This window comes from Mus caroli, chromosome 5 (genome assembly GCF_900094665.2).
Source record: "Mus caroli chromosome 5, CAROLI_EIJ_v1.1, whole genome shotgun sequence".
NCBI classification, from domain to species: domain Eukaryota; kingdom Metazoa; phylum Chordata; class Mammalia; order Rodentia; family Muridae; genus Mus; species Mus caroli.
Window position 1 is genome coordinate 82,434,652 of NC_034574.1, and position 22,644 is coordinate 82,457,295.

The following is a 22,644-nucleotide window of genomic DNA, read 5'->3' on the forward strand; positions in this document are numbered from 1 at the left end:
TATGAGGTTGGTGAGCATGGTTCCAAGCTAACACAAGCAAGCACTTTCTGAACAACAAAGGTGTTTCTGAAGTCTCCCATTTTGAGATTCAGGATGTTAATATATCTCCGTTGACCCACAGGAAGGCCGGCAGGAAAGAAGGACTTTATGGTTCGTTTTTGTTGAACAATAGATGATTGTTAAGGTGGAGGGGCAAACGGTGTAACACACTGCCTCCCTCTCACTGAGTTCTTCATAATCTCTGGCCTCTTTATCCCCAGTTACTTGAGTGAGGCCTCGTCAGGTTACATCCTGCAGCGGTTATCTCGGATTGTTTCATAGGCGGTTCTGGTGCAGTCCATTTGGAGCCTGTTAAGTATGAAAAGCTGCTTTCGATGATGTCAATAGTCTCTAAAGAAACAATAAAAAAAACCCTCCCTGTTTTCTTTCCAGTACCATAATGTCACCTTTGACTGGGCCTATTTGTCAAAGAAGGAGTGTGTGAAGTATGGAGGGAAGCTCGTGGGAAACAACTGTGACTTCGTGCCTGACATCACGCTCATGTCCTTCATTCTCTTCCTGGGCACTTACACCTCGTCTATGGCTATGAAGAAATTCAAAACCAGTCGCTATTTTCCAACCACAGTAAGTAGCTGGGGTGTAAATAACTTTCGTTCGATTTGCCCTGTATCACCACTAATGCAATTTTGCAAAATGAAAAATGGCGCCTGCAGTTGAACACGTCCAATAGTACTTTATCCATTTACGTAATACTTTCTGGTCTTTGCTCATGTACATGCACATTTAATAAAATCATAGTCCTGCCTCAAGAAACCTTCCAAAGATTCGCTTTCATAATTTGAACCTAACTTTTGGCTATAGTACTTGGAAGAAGAAGTGTGATGTGCACCGTCTAATAGCACCTGACTGGAGAAAAGGACCCTTTCGGTCCATGATGTGTAAGTATACAAAGCAGAAACTTTCCATATCCACTGGCAATTTTGAGAGTGTATGCTCTCAATCATTGACCATGCGTGCATTTTAATACTGGAATCCAGTCTGTGGGCATAGACTACACTATGTTGTGCCCTAGGATCAGTGTAAGATACGGCTGCCATTTGAGCCAGACTTTCCTTCCCATAGAACTGAATACTGTAACACCCAGATGTAAATGGGTTACGTAGACCTCCTCTGCCATGTTATTGTGCCTAAGTGAACTTAAACTCAAAGCGACAGTTCTCTGAGAGACTAAGACCAACCTTTTGCATTAAATGTCACTTTTTGGAGCCAGGAAATGAAACTGAGCTACTCTCTTGCTTTTGTACTGTAAGAGGTCAATGGTCCCAGGTAATCTGCATTAAACATGATTTATATCAGTGACCAGCTGACCTCATGATACTGCTTCACTGTGTTTTACAGAGGAGAATGTTAGTAGACAGGAGCCCCACCCCCTTTTAATCCCAAGAATATGAAAATTCATATATCCATTGTCATATAGGAAATTGTGGGTTCTCTGATTTCTTTTTATAAACTAGGGAATAAAGGAAAGTGTTGATAACAAGATGTCTAAAAGTAGATAGCTCAAGGAATGAGCAGTTTCTGTAAAGAGAAATAAAGGAGGGGTTTACTTAATCTGACTAAAATAGACTTCGTGTACTGATGTTTGGCAGGCTCAGAGACAGTCTTTGTTTAAGCACACAATGTGATAACAGATGTATATACACACACAGGTACACCCAAACACATGCACACAGAGCAACACGTGCACACACACAGATACACACACACACTGGCACACACACACACACACACACACACAGAGGCCATTGTCCGGAGCCTGGCTCTGCAGGGAGTCCTCCTTTGTCCCATCTGATGCTGTTGAAGGCTCCTCCCTCTTCACTCCTGACAAATAGGAGCTGTTCCTGAATTCATTTGACATTCAGGTCCCAGGACACACCTCTAGAGATGAGCTTAACCCATTACTTCTTCAGTGGATGATTTAAATAGAACAGATTCCTGGATAAAAAATTTAAGGACAGTTTCTTCTGGATTGTGGTTTTGCCTTTGTCATTACGAGTTCATGGGATCTTAGGTTTTGTTTGGTTTTATTGCATTGTGACATATTTTACAGATCATTATTTCTTGTAAAAGTTTAATGGGTTTTGAGCATACTTGGTGGAACTGTGGAAAATGTGTAAAGCTCTTAGATGTTATAATTTGGAAAGGTGGAAGAAAAGACCAACTATCTTTTCTATTTTTTTTATTTTAATTGACAAATAATTATATACATTTTATGGAGTACAATGTGATATTTTAGTTTATTTTACATTGGTTAATGATTACATTAAGCTAATTAACATATCTGTACTTCCACATGGTTAAATCATTTCTATAATGATAACAAAACCTACTCTTGGTAATTTCGAATATAGTCATCATGCTATACAGTGTATCTCAGGAACTTCCTCCTTCAGTGAAATGGAACTTTGAGTGCTCAGGCCCGCACCCTCACTGTCCTTTTGCTCCCTGTTATCTTGGCCTGTGCGTCTCACTTCCCAAGTTTTCACATGCAAGTAAAATCATGCAGTATTTGTCTTCTGTGTCTAACTTATTTTACTTTTCAAAGATGTCCTTGAGCTTCCCTCATGTTGTTTCAAATAATAGGATTTCCTCCCTTTAAAATTCCAAATAATATTCCAACTACACATATAATTATATAACAGTATTGAAAATAAAATTATATATTTTGTATATGTATATGTAAATTGGCTATTATGAGTGGTGCTGTGATGTAGGGAAGTACACAGAGTCTGCGGCACAATAATTGTATTTTCTTTCGTTATATGTTGAATGATGGGACTGTTGTATCATATGATAGCTCTCTTAATGCTTTGGTGGAACCTTCTCTTATTTTCTGTAACAAGCTAAGCTAAGTTACATTCCTAACAACAGACTGCAAGGATTCCCTTTTCCTCAAATCTGTGCCAAGCCTTGTTTTCCTTTGTCTTCTTGATAATGATGACCTTTAACATATGTGGCTTCATAACTCACTGTAGGCTGAATTTGCATTTCTCTGGCTATTAGTGTCATTGAGCATGTTGTCACATCTCTAGGCCTATAAGTCTTTTAAGCCTATTTTGTATGCTGTCCATTTTTAAGTGGGCTATATATGTTTCACCCTTGAGTTCCTTTGTGGTTTTTTTCAATTAATCATTCCATTCGTTTGCATCTCAAATGATATCCCATTTCCTCCACCAACCCCCATCCCACATCGGCCCTCCTCCCTCCCCTCCCCTTTGCCTGTATGAGGGTGCTCCCCCACCCACCTATTCTCACCTGCCCCGCTGTTCCAGCATCCCCATACACTGGGGCATCAAACTTCCCTGGGACCAAGAGCCTCCCCTCCCATTGCTGTCAGTCAAGGCCATCCTCTGCTACATATGCATCTGGAGCCATGGATCCCTCCAGGTACCCTCCTTGGTTGGTGATCTAGTCTTTGGGAGAACTGGGTAGTCAGGCCAGGCTCATGTTGTTTATCCAATGGGGTTGCAATCCCCCTCTGCTCCTCCAGTCTTTCTGCCAGGCCCCCCACCAGGGTCCCTGAGCTCAGTCTGATGGTTGGCTCCAAGCATTCACATCTGCATTGGTCAGTTGCTGGCAGAACCTCCCAAAGAACTTCCACACCAGGTTTCTGTCAGCAAGTGCCTCTTGACCATGACAACAGTGTTGGGTTTGGTGCCTGCAGACATGATGGATTCCGAGGTGGGGCAGTCCTTGATTGGCCCTTCCTTCAGTTTCTGTTCCACTTTTTGTCCCTGTTCTTTCTTTACCCTTGAGTTCCTTCTATACATTATCCTCTTGACAGGTGGGTCATGGGTGAATATGTGCCCACTCTGTACTTGCCCGGTTACTCTGCTAATTGCTTCTCTTGCTGAGCAAAACCGTTTGTATTTAATTCAGTCTGATTTAACAATTTAGCATTTCTTTTCCTGTGTTTTTTGGAGTGAACTCTTGTAAGAAAATTAAGTGTGATGTTAGAATTTTTTTTTATTTGAGAGTAATCTTTGTCAAACTCAGCATAACACCTTTTGTTATGTTTTCTTCTAATATATTTATGGTTTCAGGCTCTTCAGTTAAGTAATCAATTTTGAGTTGAATTTTGCATATGTGAGGTAAATGTTCTATTTTCCTTCTTCTGCATGTAAATATCCCATTTTCCTAACATCGATCATTGAGGCATCTTATTTTCTCTCCATTGTACACACTTGGAGCCTTTGTTGGAAATCAAGTGATGGCAGTATGCTTTTCTATTACATTATAGTGTCTGTAGAGAGAATAGCTTGTCTTTGTTGCATATTTAGAAGCCAGGTATTGTGGTTGCTGCAGCTATGTTCTTTGCTCAGGACTGCTTGGCCATTTGGTGTGCTGTGTGCTTCCATAGGAATTTTAGAATTTTTTTCTATTTCTTTGAAAAAATGTCATTGGAATTTTTATAGGCATTGCATTAGATTTCTTTGGGTAGTGTGTGCATTTTAACATTATTTATTTTTCTAGTCCATGAACATGGGATATCTTTTCATTTGTTTGTGGTCTTTATCAATTTCCTTTATTAACTTTTTATACTTTATAGATTTAAAAGTATATCTATATATATATATAGATATATAGATATACACATATATACATATATATTACATCTTGTTTACATTATACCTCAGTATTTCATTATTTGGTAGCTAATATAAATAGAGTTGTCTTCCCTTTATGATTTTAACTTTTTCATACATGGATACATTGCATTAAATCTTTCCCTTACCTTCCTCCTCCCTTACAACTCCCCTGTGTCCCCATAACAACCCCCTCTTGAATTCATGGACTCTTCTATAATTACAGTTGTGTTTTACACACATGTATACACTCACACTCCTTACAGAGTCTTGCCTATATACACATGTGTTTTCGACTGCCCTTTTATATACACATGTGTTTTGGACAACCTACCAAAGAGCTCACCCCTGAATAAAACTGAGCCCCCACTTCAATAGTCACTGTCTATCTGTAGATTCTCATCTAAGGGTGGCGTCTTATGAACTTGAGTTTGATTTTGGAGAGTTCGTGATAATGCATAGTAAAAACCAGAGGTATTGTATATTGATTTTATATTCTTAATTTTACTGAATTTGATCAGTTCTGAATTTTTTTGTTTGTTTTATTTTGATGGCATATCTAGGGCTTTCTGTCAACAAGACCACATTGTCTGTATCCTAACTTCCTTTTGCATTTGGATGCTTTTTAGTCCTGGTATGGACTGGGACTTGGAGTAGCCTGTAGTCTGTGGATGCAGAGCCTAGCCTGGAGCTGAGTAGGCCTAGAGGTCAAGACCTCACAGGGGCTGAGTCCATTGTTCCTGACCTGGTGCTAGGGGGTGCTTTGTACTCAAGACTGTGAGGCTAGACTAGCGTGGAGGGGGTAAGATACTGAGTTGTAAGGAAGTTATAGGACCTTGGGCTGCTGGTCTAGACTAGTGCTGTGCAGTCCTTTGTATTCAACTAGAGGCCGATGTCATGGGAACTCATCTGGTCCTCACACTCATTTTCCTGGGGCATGGCCAGCATTTGTGTCTGGGGGCTTATTCCCTGTGCTTCTTTCCAGACACTATTTCTGCCACCTGGTCGCAGTGCCTGGGTTTGGAGAAGGTGATAGATATAGCATATGATGTTCTTTATCGACTTACCTGTGTCTTAACTTACCTGTAGTCTGGCATGCTATGTAATCACTCATCTGGCTTTCTTAGGCCTGGAAAAACTATTTCTAGGGTAGAGAGTTGTTCCATCTAATGTTTCTGTGGTGGAAGAGCATTAGGAAGTCCTATGCCACCATCTTTCTGACTTACCTCATGGCTTAATGTGCTTAATCCAGCCTGCCATATCGGAGGGTGCCCTCTGTGCATAGGAACAGACAAGTGTGTAGACTGCTGAGCTTGCACGTTAACTCTTATAACGTACATGCTTAACAGGGGATAATTGTTTCATTCCTATATGCCTGTATGACTTGTTAGTTAATTCCATGAACTTTTGTCCTTTATATCAAACCTTACACAAGATGCTTAGTATTTGCTGACTTGTGGAAATTACTCAGAGAGCAGTGCGTGCTGTATTTTGTGAGAAGAATATAGAGATAAGAATCCAGGTAGAGTCTCACATCAGCAGTACAATGAACCAACAGTGTGCCCTCTGATGCCCAGCAGTACCATGAACTACCAGTGTGCCCTCTGATGCCCAACTGTGGACTTAGTAACCACACCTGTAAGGGGAGGCTCAGCTAGACAATAATTAATCTTGATTTAAGTGCAAATAGTTCTGTATTTTTAATTGAACCTTTGAGACTTCATCTCCTATGTGGATACACTCTCTGTATCCTACAAGTCCTTAGTGACAACCACACCTTACAACTTCCCAAAGTTGATGCTGATCTTGCTGCTCAGGCCAAGCCTTCTTTTATAGTGGCTGAGTCTCTCTCTACCTGTGAATGACACACAGGTAGCATACAGATAATTTGGAAGATGGCTTATGTTCTTTCCACAATTGTTCCCATTTTCCCCTATACGGGTTATTTCAGCTGGTTAAACAAGACAAGAAAAGACATCCTCCTGGCCACCATGGTCCAAATCTTACACTGATGCTTGGGCTGAGTCAGGGTCCCAGTGTGAAGCAAATAACAAACTCAAATTAGGATCATTTGAAATGATTATTTGAGAAGGTTTGATGGAAGGTGTTACTTACAAAGCTAAGTTTGGAGTTTGGTATCATAGAGCTAGTAACAGTGGAATTGCTACTATTCTGGGCCCAGAGGATGTGGAGAGGGGTGATGGATTAAACATAGAGTGAAGGGAAAGAGCAGAGAGAGAGGTCCTGAGAAATGATGTGAATGTAGCCTTGAGGAGTCAGTCTGTCAGGTTATCTTATGAGGAACCAGCTAGGGCAATCACTACCCTATTCAGTCTGTCTGTCTATCTGTCTGTCTATCTCCCTCTCCTGGCCCCTCTCTCCTCTCCCTACCCCCTTCCACCTCCTTCTCTCCCCCCCTCTTCTCCCATTACTGGCTAGACCCAGATGGAATCCAGAAATCAAAGGAGCCCATTGGCATAGAGGGGTAAATAGAGACCAGTGTGGCAAACTAAGTGCCCATTCCATGCAATGTTCCAAACTTTTCATTTTCATATCAAACTTATTGTAGGTTGTTTTACCCTTTCCCTTTACACCAGCACTTAGATTTCCCTCACTGTGGTCTCCATTGCCTTTCACTAGACTAGGTCAGGGACTAGAATCTCATAGATCCAATAGCAATCATCAGTATAAGCGCTTTGAATGGAACAGATTAACTTTGCTAGTCTGATTACATAATTAGTATGTATATCAGGCCTGCTAGAGCCCCAACACTTGATGGAACACAGCTAGAATGCCAGAATTCCACTGACACCTGGTGTTCTCCATTCTTTTCAGAGGGGCACATCAGCCCTCTATCCTGAACTGTGACTGGTCTATTAGATCAGCCTCAAAGTCAGAACCTTTTAGTGTCAAGCTTCTAGGAGGCACATCACAGCATAATGTGTGATTGTCTGTGGCAGATGGCTCAAGGCATTCACATGAATGCTCTTCAAGAGTCCCACACCAGCAAATGATTGCCAGCATGAAACGATGCTGCTATTGCTGCATACTTGGAACAAAAGAAAAGGGGAGCTTAAAGATACAGCAGGGTAGGATCATGATAGGAGTTAGAAATCCATAGAATACTATGAATTAGACAAAACCATTGGTCCTTTGATAGAGCTGTACTCCATGTGGCTGGCTCATGTGTGCCTTCTACTCATAGAAAGGAGGTTCAAATCTAAATCTGGAGTACTCATGATCTACTATTGCATATACATCCCAGTTATACAAATAAAAATCCCTATTCCAGATAGTACCAATAGCTACAATCCTTTCTATACTATGTTTAGATGGTACAAATTATTCATCGATACTACTATTGTATATCTTATTAAATAGGATATTCATCCCATTGGAACAAAACAATGGTTATTCTAATGTGTGCCTCACATTAGACTAGGCAAAGAACATCAAGATGAATATAATTCAAGAATCTAATACGTCGTGGTCACATACTGTATTTAACTTGTTAAACAAGTTGTATTTTTGTCCTCTTAGGTAAGGATGGCTTTCTTTTCATCATTATTTCTGTTCATACTAAAGATCTCCAGAGAGATTCCTTTTAGAGCCATTTTACAGCCCACAGTGATGGTGGATCTTGAGGAATTGGCATTAGGTATTAAAACAAAGTGTAGCAATTCTGGAATTTAAATGAAAACATAATGAGCATTTTAGCTATGTGACACATTTGTTTTTATGCTCATAAACCACAGGAAAATCTAAGGTTGCACAGGTAGTTACGTTTCTCAAACCCTGATTCTTGTCAAGCTTGACTATCCCGGGCCTATTGAAATTGGTTGTGTTTAGAGTTAAGAGATATGTATTTTGTAAACAGTTCTTTCTAAGAGGTGAGTGACATCCCATTTCTGTTTTCTTTTCTCTTAGCATTTTCTTGTTGAAAGGTAAAAACTGTCAAACTAAAACAACTAACATATTAAAAGAGATTACGAAATAATAGGTGTATATTCTTTGTGGCGTTCTGGTGTGGGTAAAGATGACTGACATTTGTATAGTTCAAAATATCAAAATATCATTGAAGTTCATTAAAAATATGATTTTTCTGTCACTGAACATATCAGATTTTTTCCCAGTCCTTTTTGATATTTTATATCTAGGAAAGTCATTTTGAAAGTCAAATTTGCTTTTCTCTAACATTTTTTCATATTTATTTCACAAAGAATGGCAGACATTTAGTTATAAATACAATCCAGTTATGCATTTTTATACGCACTACAAATATGTCAGCTCTCAGAGATAGATGACAAAAAAGATTGCAACTAACTTGAATTGAATTCCAATTAAAATTAAGTTCAGAGTTATGGTTGGCCACAGAATTGGGAGAGGGCTTCTGATGATGGCACAGAGGCAGGCTACAGATAGAAGAAGCCATGCTCTGTGCCCCTGCAATCCTCCTGGTTCAAATCACATTCACCTAACTCATCCATCATAGGAGAGTCAACAGCCTTCAGATCTGTGCAAGAAAACAAGAGTTTCTTGTTTCTAATTAGCACGTAAAGCTCAGATCTTGCATTTTAATATACATTTTGAAATTAATTTTCTTTATCGAACCTGAACCCCTTTATTATAATGGCTTGAGTTATATCCAAGAAGACCTTAGGAAGGTGTTGGGCTGTAGGGTCTTACTGGATTTTAATGTTCCATTTGAGTGCTACCAAGTCTAATCTTGCCTCTATGTATCTGAAAAGCAATGGTCTTCATGATGCTTGACAGTCTCTGGAGCAAGAACCCAGCATCCTGTAGCCAGACACAAATCTGCTTTTTCCCTTCCACATCCCCTGTCCGCAGCTCCTACTCCCAGGAGTTTCATGAGCAACTTGAGCTTTTCCTTTTTACCATAGACTCGGAACATTGTAAGACATTCTCACCACAGCTTTTCAAGGGAACCTGAAAAAGAAAATCAACATTTTTCTTGTGATACATCCCCTAAGTCTTGACCCCCCTGGTTACCTTTCTCTATATCAGCCTAAGACTTTTCTGTTTTCCCTATCAAGGACAAAGATTGGATCATAATTTTTCCCCATGTAGTCTGATTATTTGTTTCTGGGCTTCTTTGTTCTGTGCGTGTTTGGTTCCTTGTTCTACTGCCCAGTTTTGAGGCAGGATGGGAGCAATGCTCTCTCTGCTCATGGCTACTGTATTCTCAGTCTCCTCACTGGATATCTTCACTAGGCTTGCCGAGGAAGATTCTACCGGCAGGTATTAGCCCCAAGCTGAAAAATTATCCTGCCTACTTCCTATTTCCCCCAAAACTCCCTGACTTGAAGTTTATAGAATTAAAACCACACAGTCCAAATTAGTCTTTTCTTCATTGAATTTGAAATAGAGTGTGCATCATTGGATCAAAAAACAGTGAATTAAGATCACTACTATAAGTAATGTTAATGCTTAAAAAAAAAAAGAGCAACAAGCTTTACAGTATTGACTACTAGGGAGATGAAATTTCAAAATGATCATGCTGTTTTGTGCCTGAGACTGCCAAAAGGCACATATCTGTCCAGTGGACTTTTTTCTTCTAGAATAAATGCTTTTTTTGTAACAATATAGTTTCGAACTTGCAGGCACCAGTCTCATTAGAGGACTTGACATCATGGATTAATATTTACTGAGAGCCCACAGGGTGCCTGCTGTTGCTATACTTGCCTCTCCCTGGCAGCTCCATCCATTGAGAACCGCTCCGCGGGCTCGCAGCACCCACCCCAGCCCCAGTTAATTTAAGAGCAGCTGCAGTCCTTGCAAAGTGAAAACTGAATGTCCTCTGGGGCTTCCTAGGAACCAAATTTATTTTTTCCCTGTAAATTAACTAGCTCTCGCTGTTGGTGTCTCCATGATTATGACTCCCTCAATAATTAATATGGTATCATCCTTCATAAAAAGTGCATTTATAATAGATTTATAAGGTTGTTTTCGCTCAAGAATAAAAGAACAGCGTATGATTATTGGGATTGTCTTTCTCATCCACTTAATTTCTTCTTTACTTTGGTAGTTTAAATATTTAACATGGTTGCACCATACTAGAGTAATTGAGATATTTTCTAATTTATTTTTCAGAGGATAGAAAATATTTTACAGTTTCTTTTTTACTAATAAAAATAGCAAAGAAATGTAAAAAAAACTAGTCATAGTACACAAAGATCATTACAGTCTTATTTTAGACATGTTTCTCTTTCGTATGTTACAGGACCACACATAACATGTCCATGTACCATGAAAAGCAATTTTTAAAAATATCCAAGTTTTGCTCTCTATCTAAGTTATCTTCATTTATTTTTGTTCTCAGATTGGGATAAGTTATATCCATAAGATGTTAAAGGTTAGCCTGAAGATGCCTAGTGCTGGGTTTGGATGGATAGTTGTTAAGTGTCCATCCAAACTAATCCTGAGTTCCTTGAGCCATAAGCTTGGGCATAAGATCCTGTTTAAAAAAAAAAAAAGCCCCATAGTTTTCTCATGAAAGCATTTATCCCTTGTACTGGCTGGTTTTGTGTGTCAACTTGACACAAGCTGGAGTTATCACAGAGAAAGGATCTTCAGGCGAGGAAATGCCTCCATGAGATCCAGCTGTAAGGCATTTTCTCAATTAGTGAACAAGGGAAGAGGTCCCCTTGTGGGTGGTGCCATCCCTCTATGGTTAATAGAAACCCTGACTAAGACATCCCTCTATGGTTAATTGTCATGGGTAGTCATTATTAGAGAATTGCAAAAGATGAATTTCTAGGGTTATTTTTATTTTTATTAATGGGTTGACTTACATAAATGTTGTTTTGAAAGAATAAACAATGAAAGAAAATAGTATGCTTTTCTTTTTCTAAGTGTGTTTGGAAATTTGAGTAGGGCCCAAAGAGAGAAACTCTTACTGTCTTCAAATCAGACCCAGTGAGGCCTATGCACAAGCCCTAAACTCAGGGTTATCTGGGTGACTTGACTTCTTCAGATGAATTCTGATTCTTGAGTCGGTTTTCCCAGTTAATTTTAGTAAGTCCTGAGTACCCTGCTAACACAGCACCCCACCTAGCCTTTCATTTTAGAAGATTTAGTATTAAATATAGAGGTGAACTGAGGAAAGGCAATGTGCTTGACATGAATGTTAAAGCTGGATTGTGCATCTTAGACACGAATTACCCAACCATAAACAATGCTAGGAGTGATTGCTGCAGTTCCTCACATATATATCATAATGATTTCAGAGGAAGGAGGATAAATACAAGTTAATACATTGCAGAATATTCTGTAGCTCTACCTGAGATTTTAAGTGAGGTTTGGCATCATTAATAGAGTTGCTTTTTATTCTCTATAAATTTTAAGAACTATAATTCTGGCATTTTTTAGAATCTGTCTTTTCAGCAACTTTTGTGCCCATGTTACAATTAGAGCCACATTTAACAAGATGACCTTGGCCCAGAAATCCTACCATAATCAATATATATGCATGCACATACATATTACTCTGATAGATGTATGTATGTATACATACACATATGTAATGCATATATGTGTGTGTCCACATTCACAGTACTTATTAATTTATCTTATCAAATTAGCATAAACATAGCTTAGAACAATAAAAAAATTGGATCTAAGAGGCAGTTCAGGAGGTTCAAATTAAAATAATGGAGGTAAGAAGTGTGACATTGGTCTCAGTGGAGGAATGAAAATTATGGTGTGAGAAAGACTGTGTCCCTCTGGAGACTCTAGGGGACAACACATTTCCTTCCTTTATCTAAGCATTGTCTGCACTAATCCGAGCTTGGGCTCCTTCATTAAACTTTAAGGCCAGTAACAGCTGCTTAGACTTCCTCACACCTTAATGCTTTGACTCACATTATAGCCCAGGTTGGCATGGAACTTGCTCTTTATCCAGACTTGCTCCAAATTCATGGCACTCCATGACAGAGGTGCCTAAGACAGATGTGAAGCAGAGGAACCGTGAAAGATGCTAAAATAGCAAGCCATGTGAGGTAAAGGAGTATAATCCTATGCATATTTTCAAGGTAATTGCAAACTTTCTAAATGCAGGATATTGTTAGTGGGTTGGCAAGCTATTTCTTTTATCCTTCACAATAGGGCGAATTAAGCTGCCATCAAGGAAAATCGAAAACACTGGTGAAAGAGAGAACCTGGGCAGCAGTGGTCAGACAGGCCGGGCTGGGAAGATGAGCCAGTACAGGTTACTTAAGTTTTTTGACATAATTTTGAGATACCTCCAAGAAGTACTTCCAAGGAGAAGTATCAAACAGATAGACGGTTCTGGAATTTAGAGGAATGATTATTCCCAAAGTGATCAATTTTTAAGTATGGTACTGAAGGAAATCATTATGACAAAGAGCCTAAACAGAAGCAAGAACGTGATGAGAAAGAAGAGTGGAGAAGAAGCTAGCAGACAAGTCTGGCTGTAACCAGTGGAGTAGTCTGGGAAGTCTACCAGACTCAGTTTCCAAAATGTCTTCAGAGGACCCTAGCATTCCTAGATCAAAACAGGACAACTGTGAAATATGACTTTGGTTGTCTGCGCTGTTTCCCATGCCAGCACTCTGCTCTGGGAAGGAGGTTCCAAATCGCTTAGAATTCTGTGTTTGCTTTCTGTCCATGTAGTGTTGGCTTTATACCATTGAAAGAGATACTTCAGAGAATAAATATTAATGTCATTTTTTTAAAGGGCAATGCATTTATATAAAAACTGTGTGAACTACAAGAATCAGAAGGGAGCAAGAGATGCAGTTTGCTAAGTCACACCGAAGGATTGTTTTAGGAGATTTGGCTAGTTTATACTCTTTTGAATATTGTCAACGGCAGCAAATTGTTTTCCCTTTGAGTATGGATTTAGCTTTCTACATTAGCCAGAGTCATTTGTATGTTAGGTAGAGTGAAATTGGCAAGTTGATATTACATTCTGGATGGTAATTTGGCATTATGTCCCCAAAGCCTTAAATTTTTATATACACATCGACAGGAAATTCTGCTCACAGTAATTTATTCCAAGTAAATAGCCCCAAGTGCTTGCAAATATTTCTTTATAATATTTTTTCATGGTCTAGAAAAGTTGGGAGTGACCTAAATACAAGGATATTAGGAAAAATGATCTTTGTATAACTGTTCAGTGTAATACCTTGACATTATTAGGGTTGCTGTTACAGAAAACATCAAAGGAAATAGGAAAAACTGTGAAAGACATACAAAATAGGATGTGAGAACAGAAATGTAGAAGCTCATGGCTCTAATTCTTGCATCTGCAAGTCTGACACAGGAAGAGCTTATGTTTGAGGCCAACCTGGAACCTCAAAGGGAGATCTTATTTAAAAACCATCACAACAAAACAAACAAAACCATCTAAATATCAACAGTTATATGTCCACATACCTGTGAATAACCTTATATACATCAGAAGTATATGTTCTTGTTTATTTCAGATATTAGGGTTTATTTCTATGGAGAGGAATTGAGAAATACTTTTAATTTTTTTCTAAATATTTTACAAGGACCACCTATCAGTTTTTGAAGTGGGAAAAAATTAAAAAATTGATTTAAATGAGAAAGAACAAGGGTATTTCAGACAAATACATGATGGTTAATATGTATAATCCATGAAATATCTATTCATTTAATAATAAAATTATAGACGATATTTTTAAATTATTTGAAAAAAATGGCAACACCACTGAAATAATAAAATAACCCCCAATAGAGCAGGTAGAAGACAATACTGATTTGGATTTGAAATTTGATTTGGAAGTTTTTTGAGGATAGAGGCATATTTTTAATTGAGTTATGTAGCTAGGTGTGTGGTGCATGCCTTTAATTCCAACACTTTGGAGTCAGAGGCCGGCGGATCTCAATGTTTGAAGCCACCCTGGTCTACATAGTGAGTTTCAGAAGAGCCAGGGCTATGTGGAGAGACTCCATCTCAGAAGAAAAGGAAAGAAGGAGGGAGGGAGGGAGGGACAGAGAGAGGGAGGAAGAAAGAAAATGAGGTATGGTTTCCATAGCAAAGTAATCCTAGTTTCATAGTTCAACAAATTTTGGAAAATATTGTATATCTAATATTTAAAATATAGTTGTAATTTGTTATGACAAATCATTTCTTTCATATAGGAAGATGTTGAATGTTTTTTAAGCATTTTAGAGGGATTTTTTTTTCCCATGGTAGTTCCATCTTGTGCCTTGATCTTGCTCCCAGAGCGTACAGGCCCACATGGCTCATATCGGTCATTTTTATTGGACCTTAATGGAGGATGGGTTTGTTCTGTGATGGTTCAGGCATACAGTCCCTCACAACTGGGAGAGCATGGTTGGTGGGTCACAGATGTCTCTTGCTGCAGGACCATGAGGTTGTGTCTTTCCAAATGGCAACTAACCAATATCAGGACAAAGCTTCTGCTCCAATGAGCCACTTCAGAGTTCCACTCCGTATCAGACAGACCACAGATCTTCCCAAACGGTATTATCATCTGGGAAACTGGAAAGCACATAAACCCGAGGGGAACATTTCCAATGTAAAGCATAACAAGGGCCAAGTTAGATGTTCCACAAGTAAACTCAGGGTTGACATCCAGTTCGCCATGTTGGACTGGCACGGTAGTCAACTTACAATAGACCCAGGATATGGTCTCTTCTCTGCCAGGGGCCAGTATTGACCGCAGTGCAGAGGGAGCCCACAGCTGGACAGATAGAACTGGGGAACTTGGACCACAGAATTACATTAGCATCCTTCTCTATTACAGAAAAAGGAGTGAACTGCATTTTAAAATAACTGTTCCCACTCTTTTAATGAGTTATAGCATATTTGAACTGTTCGGCTAGATTTTTTGTGGGTGAGTATTGAGGAAATAATAAATTTTAGTAAGAGCTACTAGACTTGGGTGAACTCTGGTTGTAAAGGGATTTGTGACCTCCTAGAACGGAGACGGTTGTAACAGCCTAACATAGCACTTAAAACTGCTTCCTAGAATCAACCTTTGCCAGGCTCTCCCAGACTGTCATTGTCAACACTACTTGCATAAAACTTGAGAAATAGCTTTCATCCAGAACTGAGGTCCTTGGAAGCATCAATCCTAGGGATTTCCAACCAAAATCATCTCAGCATAGCAGTTCCATAGGGTTGCTGGACTTGGATAGTTTTTGTTTCTTAGAATTAAAAATCCATCTCGGAGACTTCTTGCCAGTAGATAATCAATTATTTGAGTTGTCTTTGCAGTCAAGAGGCCTCCTGGAACACAGAATAACAATAATAGTTTATCCAGATATTAGACTGAGTACTTTCATGGTTAATCATCTTTAATTCTGCTAAAGAAAACCAATGTGAGGTTGCTGGCACTATTCTCACTCTCTTTTGCAGATGAAGCAATTGAAGCTAATACAGGCTTTGCATTTGATTCCTGCCACCTGTTTTGACAGCATTGTGTGTAACTGAAGTGAACTCATTCCAGATAGCCAGTCTCCTCTTCCATGGCATGTACTTCTTTAGCAAACAAGAACTAACAGTATCTGGCCCTTGGGAGCTCTGTAGAGCATGCTGAAGCATTCTGTAATGTCCATTCCTTGCTTTAGCTCCTACTGAACACATGGAGATAGTTTCACTTCCTGAAGCCTATGTATCTTAAACCATATACTTCCTTAGCCCAACTTCATTCAGTAGCATCAAAAGAAACCTGACCATTCTCCTTGAGAGAGATTGATGTTGGAATCAACCCCAGTCTTACCTAGGAGAAATCTATGTTGGCTGACACATGGCTTGGGGCTTCACAAAGATATAGATTATCTCTCTTTTACCCACTAAGATGTTATCACAAAACAAAACCTTAGAAACCGAATAACTCTTAATGAACAATCCAGTGACACACTACTGTCATCTCTCCCACAAGCTCTGGTGTCTGCTCTAGTCAAGTTATTAGGCCCTAAGTAGTATCACTAGGAACTACAGAGAATCCCCATTACAACTGAAAAGCCCTGTGCTCCCCTTAATGACTTTAAATCGCCATTCTGCACCTCTTCATGAGAAAGCACAGAGTTCAAGGCTCAGACCCTGTCCTGACCAGAGAAGGCAATTAGGATATTGGATGCCCAAATAATGTTGATCACACTTTAGCAATGAAGAGATTTCTCACATTAAGGAATGTTCTAATTATAGAGCAATAAGGGGTGTTTTCTTAGACAGAGTTTGTGCAGCCTTCAGTGTCTTATCTACCATCTCTGGACTTTACTGTGGTTCTTGATACTGACACTGCTCAATGACCTGGAACTTAGAATCTTCTTCTGATAGATTTGTATCATCCTCAGGCTATTTAATGGGATTCCCATGTGTGGTTCTTTGAATAAAAATGCTGCCTGCCCCCCAGATTCCTATTTCTGATTGCTTAGTCACCAGGAAATGGAACTGTTTGAAAAGATTATAAGGATTAAGAAGTGTGGCCTTATTGGAGGTGTAGCCTTGTTGGATAAGGTGTAGTCATATTTGAGGTATGGCCTGGTTGGAGAAGGTGTGGCATTATTGGAGAAAGTGGATCACTGGGTGTGGGCTTTGAGGTTTCAAAAGCCTAAGCCAGGCCCAGGCTCTTTCTCTCTGCCTACAAATCAGGTTGTAGAGCTCTCAGCTCCTTCTCCAGCACCATGTCTGTCTTTGTATCACTATGATAATAATAGACTAACCTTTGAAACAGTAAGTGAGCCCCTAGCTAAATGCTTTCTTTTTACAGCAGTTTCCTTGATCATGGTATTTCTTAACAGCAGTAGGACAGTGACTCGGACACTGTTGTTTTATTTACTACCAACAGTGTTCCTTTCCAGAGAAGCTGAGTTCTATTTCAATGTGTAATGTGTGCTTAGATTTTATTCTTATCCAAATACCTTTCATGCTGCACTTAGGACAAAGAATATATACCGTTTGAGTGATCTTTCCTATGCCTGGCCAGAAGATAATTTGTTGATAAATTCTTAGAAAATAGCAAATTCCTTTTCACTTCAAACATAGGCACCAGCAAGTATGTATGGAACTAAATAGTCCTTTGTTTCCTTTTTTTTCCTTGTTTTTTTCAGGCAAGAAAACTGATCAGTGATTTTGCCATTATCCTGTCCATTCTCATATTCTGTGTAATAGATGCCCTAGTCGGCGTGGACACTCCGAAGCTCATTGTACCAAGTGAGTTCAAGGTGAGCGAGTGTCTCTTTTGCTTGTTGTTCAAACTCTTTCTTTTCTTTTATTGTGGTTTATTCTGAACCTTCAGTCAGTTTTGTGTAATTACCCATTTTCCCCTCAAAGCAATCCCCTGTTAGGCTCATTTACAGATAGTCTAATTTCTTCACTAAAATTGAACGCCACAGTGAGGATCAAATTCAAGATTCGGGTTTTATTGACTTTCATTTTCAAATAGCATATAGTATTAATGAACCCTGCCTTATCTCTCTTAGAATATTTCAGACACTCTTATAGACCTAATCGGCCTGATTCATGCAGTAGTTCTGAGAAAGTGCACACGTAGCTAGTATTGTTTGTTTTATAATCTACTAATGTTCACAGCAAATAGGCAAAAGGCCCATTACTTCTTAACTAGTGGTAGCAGGCAGTGAAGTTTGAATTGAAGCTTTTAAGTTCTAACCTAGTGGTCTTTCCCTTCTACCAAATTACCTGCCAGGAACACTTATGTCATGAAGCTTAATTGTTCAAAGAGGACAAAAAGAATTATGTAATTTTCTGAACTTAATGTATATATAGGTGTAATTTATAAAACTTACATGTCATTCATTTGTAGTTATATATTTGTGTAGTTTTTTAGTTATAAATCCTTAACCTATTTTCTAGAAAAATCCTTACTCTGTGTTCTCCACTATTGAGATAATAATGTCAAACACTATTAAGCTGATTGCAGCGTTGTGAAGCTGAGAGGGGATATGCATGCACACATGTACACATGTGACAGTAGAGAATATGTCTGGCATACTGTTATATTTATTAGCAAAGGTAAATTCTGGTTTGATTCAATCACTAATCCATTTAAACCACTATTTTTTTCTAAACGTTTGAATGGAGGCGGTCCCCATCCTGTGGGTGGGGGTTGAAAGGTTTAATGAGCAAGAGGAAGTGGTTTGCCTTACAAGCTCACAGGGTGTGATACAGGCCATGTGAGGATGGGTTTTGTTTCCATGATGGAGTTTTGTGCAAACTGGATCATGCATCCAGGGTTTGTGGACTGTGCCTACCAGCCCAGCACTCAGGAGGCTGAGGCAGGAGGATTTCTACAAGTTCAAGCCTAGTCTGGGGTTACATAGGGAATTTGAGGCCAGCCTAACCTATAGAATAAGACTCTGTCTCTTAACACACACACACACACACACACACACACACGACCCAAAAATAACCCCCCCCCAAACAGAGGACCAAACTCATAAATAATATTATATTTACATCTACTTTTATTAAAGTTAGAATTAGCATGTTCTCTTCCTGTACCAAACATGTATGATCTCCAGACAGATGGAGATTAAGAACTTTTCTGGTTTTCTGACACAGTTCTGGTCATTTAATGACTTCTGGATAATTTTCCTATGTGAAGTAAGAGATCTGAGTACTTAGTTCAGGTATAACATGTACAGCTCTTTATGTGTTATGAAGCCATTTATTTTGCAGGAGTAGAAACTATTGTTAAATATTAAACTTCAAACAAAATCCATGGTGGCTTTGCAAATTTTTATTTGCTACCTCTTCTTAAAATATTGAATTTGAGGCTTATTTCTATGTCCCTTAATGTTAAATTTTTCTGTTTTTTCTCTGATACTTTATCTCAAATAATTTTGTGTATTCAAAACAACACTCCCTATTTTATTCAGTAACCCATGTTTTGCATCTTTTCTTTAGCAATTACCTCAAAAATAACATCTTTTGGGAAGGCTCTGTTAATTTTTTTTTCTGGACTATAATTGTTTCTACTTTTAAAAAAGTAACACTCAAAAAATTAAAAATTTAAAACCATGTAGCATATATTACACTGTTCTGAAAAAGTTTATTTCTTTGCTTTAAGCCAACAAGTCCTAACAGGGGTTGGTTTGTCCCACCGTTTGGAGGAAACCCTTGGTGGGTGTGCCTTGCTGCTGCCATCCCGGCTTTGCTAGTCACCATCCTGATTTTCATGGACCAGCAGATCACCGCTGTAATTGTGAACAGGAAAGAGCATAAACTCAAGGTAAGTGCTCAGGAGATGCTTATCATTGCCTCCTACAGTATTCTTGGTTCTTGATCATGTCTAACTTAAAAGCAAGTGATCCTTATTGAGAGAGATATACTCTAACACAGAGGCATCCAAGTGCTACCAGGGTAACATCTCAGGATGCACTCACTTAAATGTGAGGAACTGGCTTCACCTTGTATTTGTATCACCTCCCAGAAATGGGTGTGTGCAGCAGTCCTTCTACTTTGGATCTGAATGTAGCAACCATACTTCCTGAAGACGTGGTGACCAAAGATTTAATTAAAGCACCTGTTCTCTGTTAAATAAACTCAGATTTCCCCCATTTCCATTTAGGTTTAAGGGGCTGGGAAGTGGGTAGAGAGGTATTACAGTGCTTATCTACACCACGAGGCACTGATTCCACTCCTGATACTGTGCACAAGCGTGGTTCGCAGCTGTTTATATATATGTTAATGTGACACTGGCATGTGTACCAAGTCTAATGGCCAGCTCAGGTCAGAGTCATGGCCGTTTCCATGTCTTTAATTACATCAATTCCTAGTGCTGTGAATGAGTAAGGATTTATTGATTGTTTATTGATTGTTTACCAGTTGCAAACTTGTGTCTTAGTAAGTATTCCTCCATTTCCTTAAGATATTTGTCTCAGGATAGAACATATCATCAAGAATGAAGAAAGGGTTTATCTTTACATTTTAGGTTCTGCAAACATTGGTTTAGTGGCATTGTCATGAACCTAAGAAAATGGTTTAGTGGTGGTGGGGTGTCTTTCAAGACTGTCTATATAGTTAATACATTATATACATTTTCTTCATATCTAATGATATTTTAGGTTTAAGTCACAAACAACTTCAAAAACACCATGTAGGGGCTGAGAGATGAATAATGATCATAAAAAAAAAAAAAAACCGCTAAGACCTTATGGACACTTACCACGTATCAGGCTGTTTTCTGAGCACTTTACATTACATATCAACTCTTTATCTTTTCATAATCACCATAGAAGAGAAGCATGAAAAGTCAGTAAAATAAAACCTAGACACAGGAAAGTGCATTGCACAGAAAGTATTCAGCAAAGGCTTGGCAGAAGGAAGAGTTCAGGGCAAGTCAAGCACTTGGCTGTAGAAATATACCAGGCAGATGCGGAAGCGAGATGATAAACCGTCCTGTTAGAACTGTGGGTCAGGATGAGCAAGAAGTCAATCCCATAACTCCTAAAATGAGGAAAGGAGGAAAAAGAAAGCTTTGTTTAAAGAGATGGTTCAGTTTTGAAGGTGTTTGGAGAAAGACAGCAGTCATGACCTGTGCACAGTACGTGGCTCCTTCCTGAAGCTGCTGGGAAGGTAGGGTAAGGCATCTAGGGTGTTGAGAGCCTCTGCATGGTTCTTCACTTCATTGGCACAGAGGTGGTCAGGAGGAAAGCATCCTGGACAGTTGCTGAAATACTATGGTGACAATGGGGGAAGAGATATGGGATGCTGTGATTTCCAGTGTATTCAGTGATGCAGAGAGATAGAATGAGGACAGGCTTGTATTTCAGTAGAAGGGAAGTTAAGGAAGCCTGAGACTAACCATTGTATACTCCCACTGAATGCTGAAAGCCCAAAAGCAGAACAGAAACTCAAGTTGGTCACTGATACAAAACAACGCACTGATCTTGTATTATCCTTAGGGAAACTATTGAAACTTACATTAAAATGTCTGTATATGTATCACATGTTGTGTGTTAATGTGTGTGCACCTTATGTGTGTAAGGATGCTCATGCAAGCCAGAGAGAGCCACCTCGGGTGTCATTGTACCCATTTGGGTTTTTGTTGAGACAGAGTCTATTGCTTGCCTAAACTTACCCAGCAAGGGTAGATTGGCTTGTTGACACTCCCCAGGGACCAGCTGTCCTTGTTTCCACAGTCCTGAGTTTGTACACACATATGTACTCACTCCCGTGCCTTTTTTATGTGTGTTCTGGGGACTGGACTCGGGTCCCCATTTTTTCATGACAAGCATTTTACCAGCCCAACATAATAAACTTTGAACATCCAGTTTATTTGGGTTCCAAATAGCATTTGAACACTTGCCAGTTTTAAATATTTATAAACTTTTAGCCTACAGATTTTCTTCCTCCACTCCCCTGTTTTCCTTTCCTTTGAAATTTGTCCAGGAAAATAAGGTTGTTTCTTGCTTTTTCTACAGCATCATTTTGCCATTAACAAGGCATCGGACACCTCAGTGGCTTAAAACAACAGAAATGAACAGTTATTCATGCTTGTTCCATGGGCTTAGTGGTTCTGCATGGCAGTTTTTAACATGAGGTCTGTTTGGATTTGGAGTTAAATAGTATTGGATGGTGTCACCTAAAGTCCCAGCTGGGCTGACTCTCATGGTTGCTTCTTCACTTGGGCCCTCGGATCATGTGTTCAACATATTGCTTTTCTCTGTGTCTTCTGCCTTTTCTCCATGCAGCGTGATCATGCACCTTTTCACGTGTGTGATGTATGTGTCCTTTGCAATACCACCCCACCTTAGCACATGGCACCTTATCTCCCAGGGCCTTTCTGTGGGGCTGAACTTTTCATGGCATGCTAACTTGTTCCGTGGCAGCTGGATTCCATGAGTTAGAGGTGGAAGACGGAGAAACAGTTTCCTGGTTACAGGCCACTCTCAGCTGTGCTTCCTCTCCTGGCCATAATGAAGTAGATTAAAAAAAAAAGTCCTAGCCAATCATTCTAGGGGCTGTGGAAGGAATCCACCTTTGATTGTAGAATGG

The 22,644-nt window shown here is 39.3% G+C and overlaps 1 protein-coding gene across 11 annotated transcripts in view; it reads left to right on the forward strand.

Moving 5' to 3' along the window:
* The window catches only part of Slc4a4 (solute carrier family 4 member 4), a 422,068-nt gene that overhangs the window by 366,667 nt on the left and 32,757 nt on the right, over nucleotides 1-22,644 (forward strand). For all 11 annotated transcript variants that reach the window (XM_029477155.1, XM_029477156.1, XM_029477161.1 and 8 more), the window contains 3 exons: nucleotides 433-624; nucleotides 17,736-17,849; nucleotides 19,715-19,876. In XM_029477155.1, coding sequence (XP_029333015.1) covers nucleotides 433-624; nucleotides 17,736-17,849; nucleotides 19,715-19,876 — 468 coding nt within the window. The remainder of the gene's footprint in view (nucleotides 1-432; nucleotides 625-17,735; nucleotides 17,850-19,714; nucleotides 19,877-22,644) is intronic.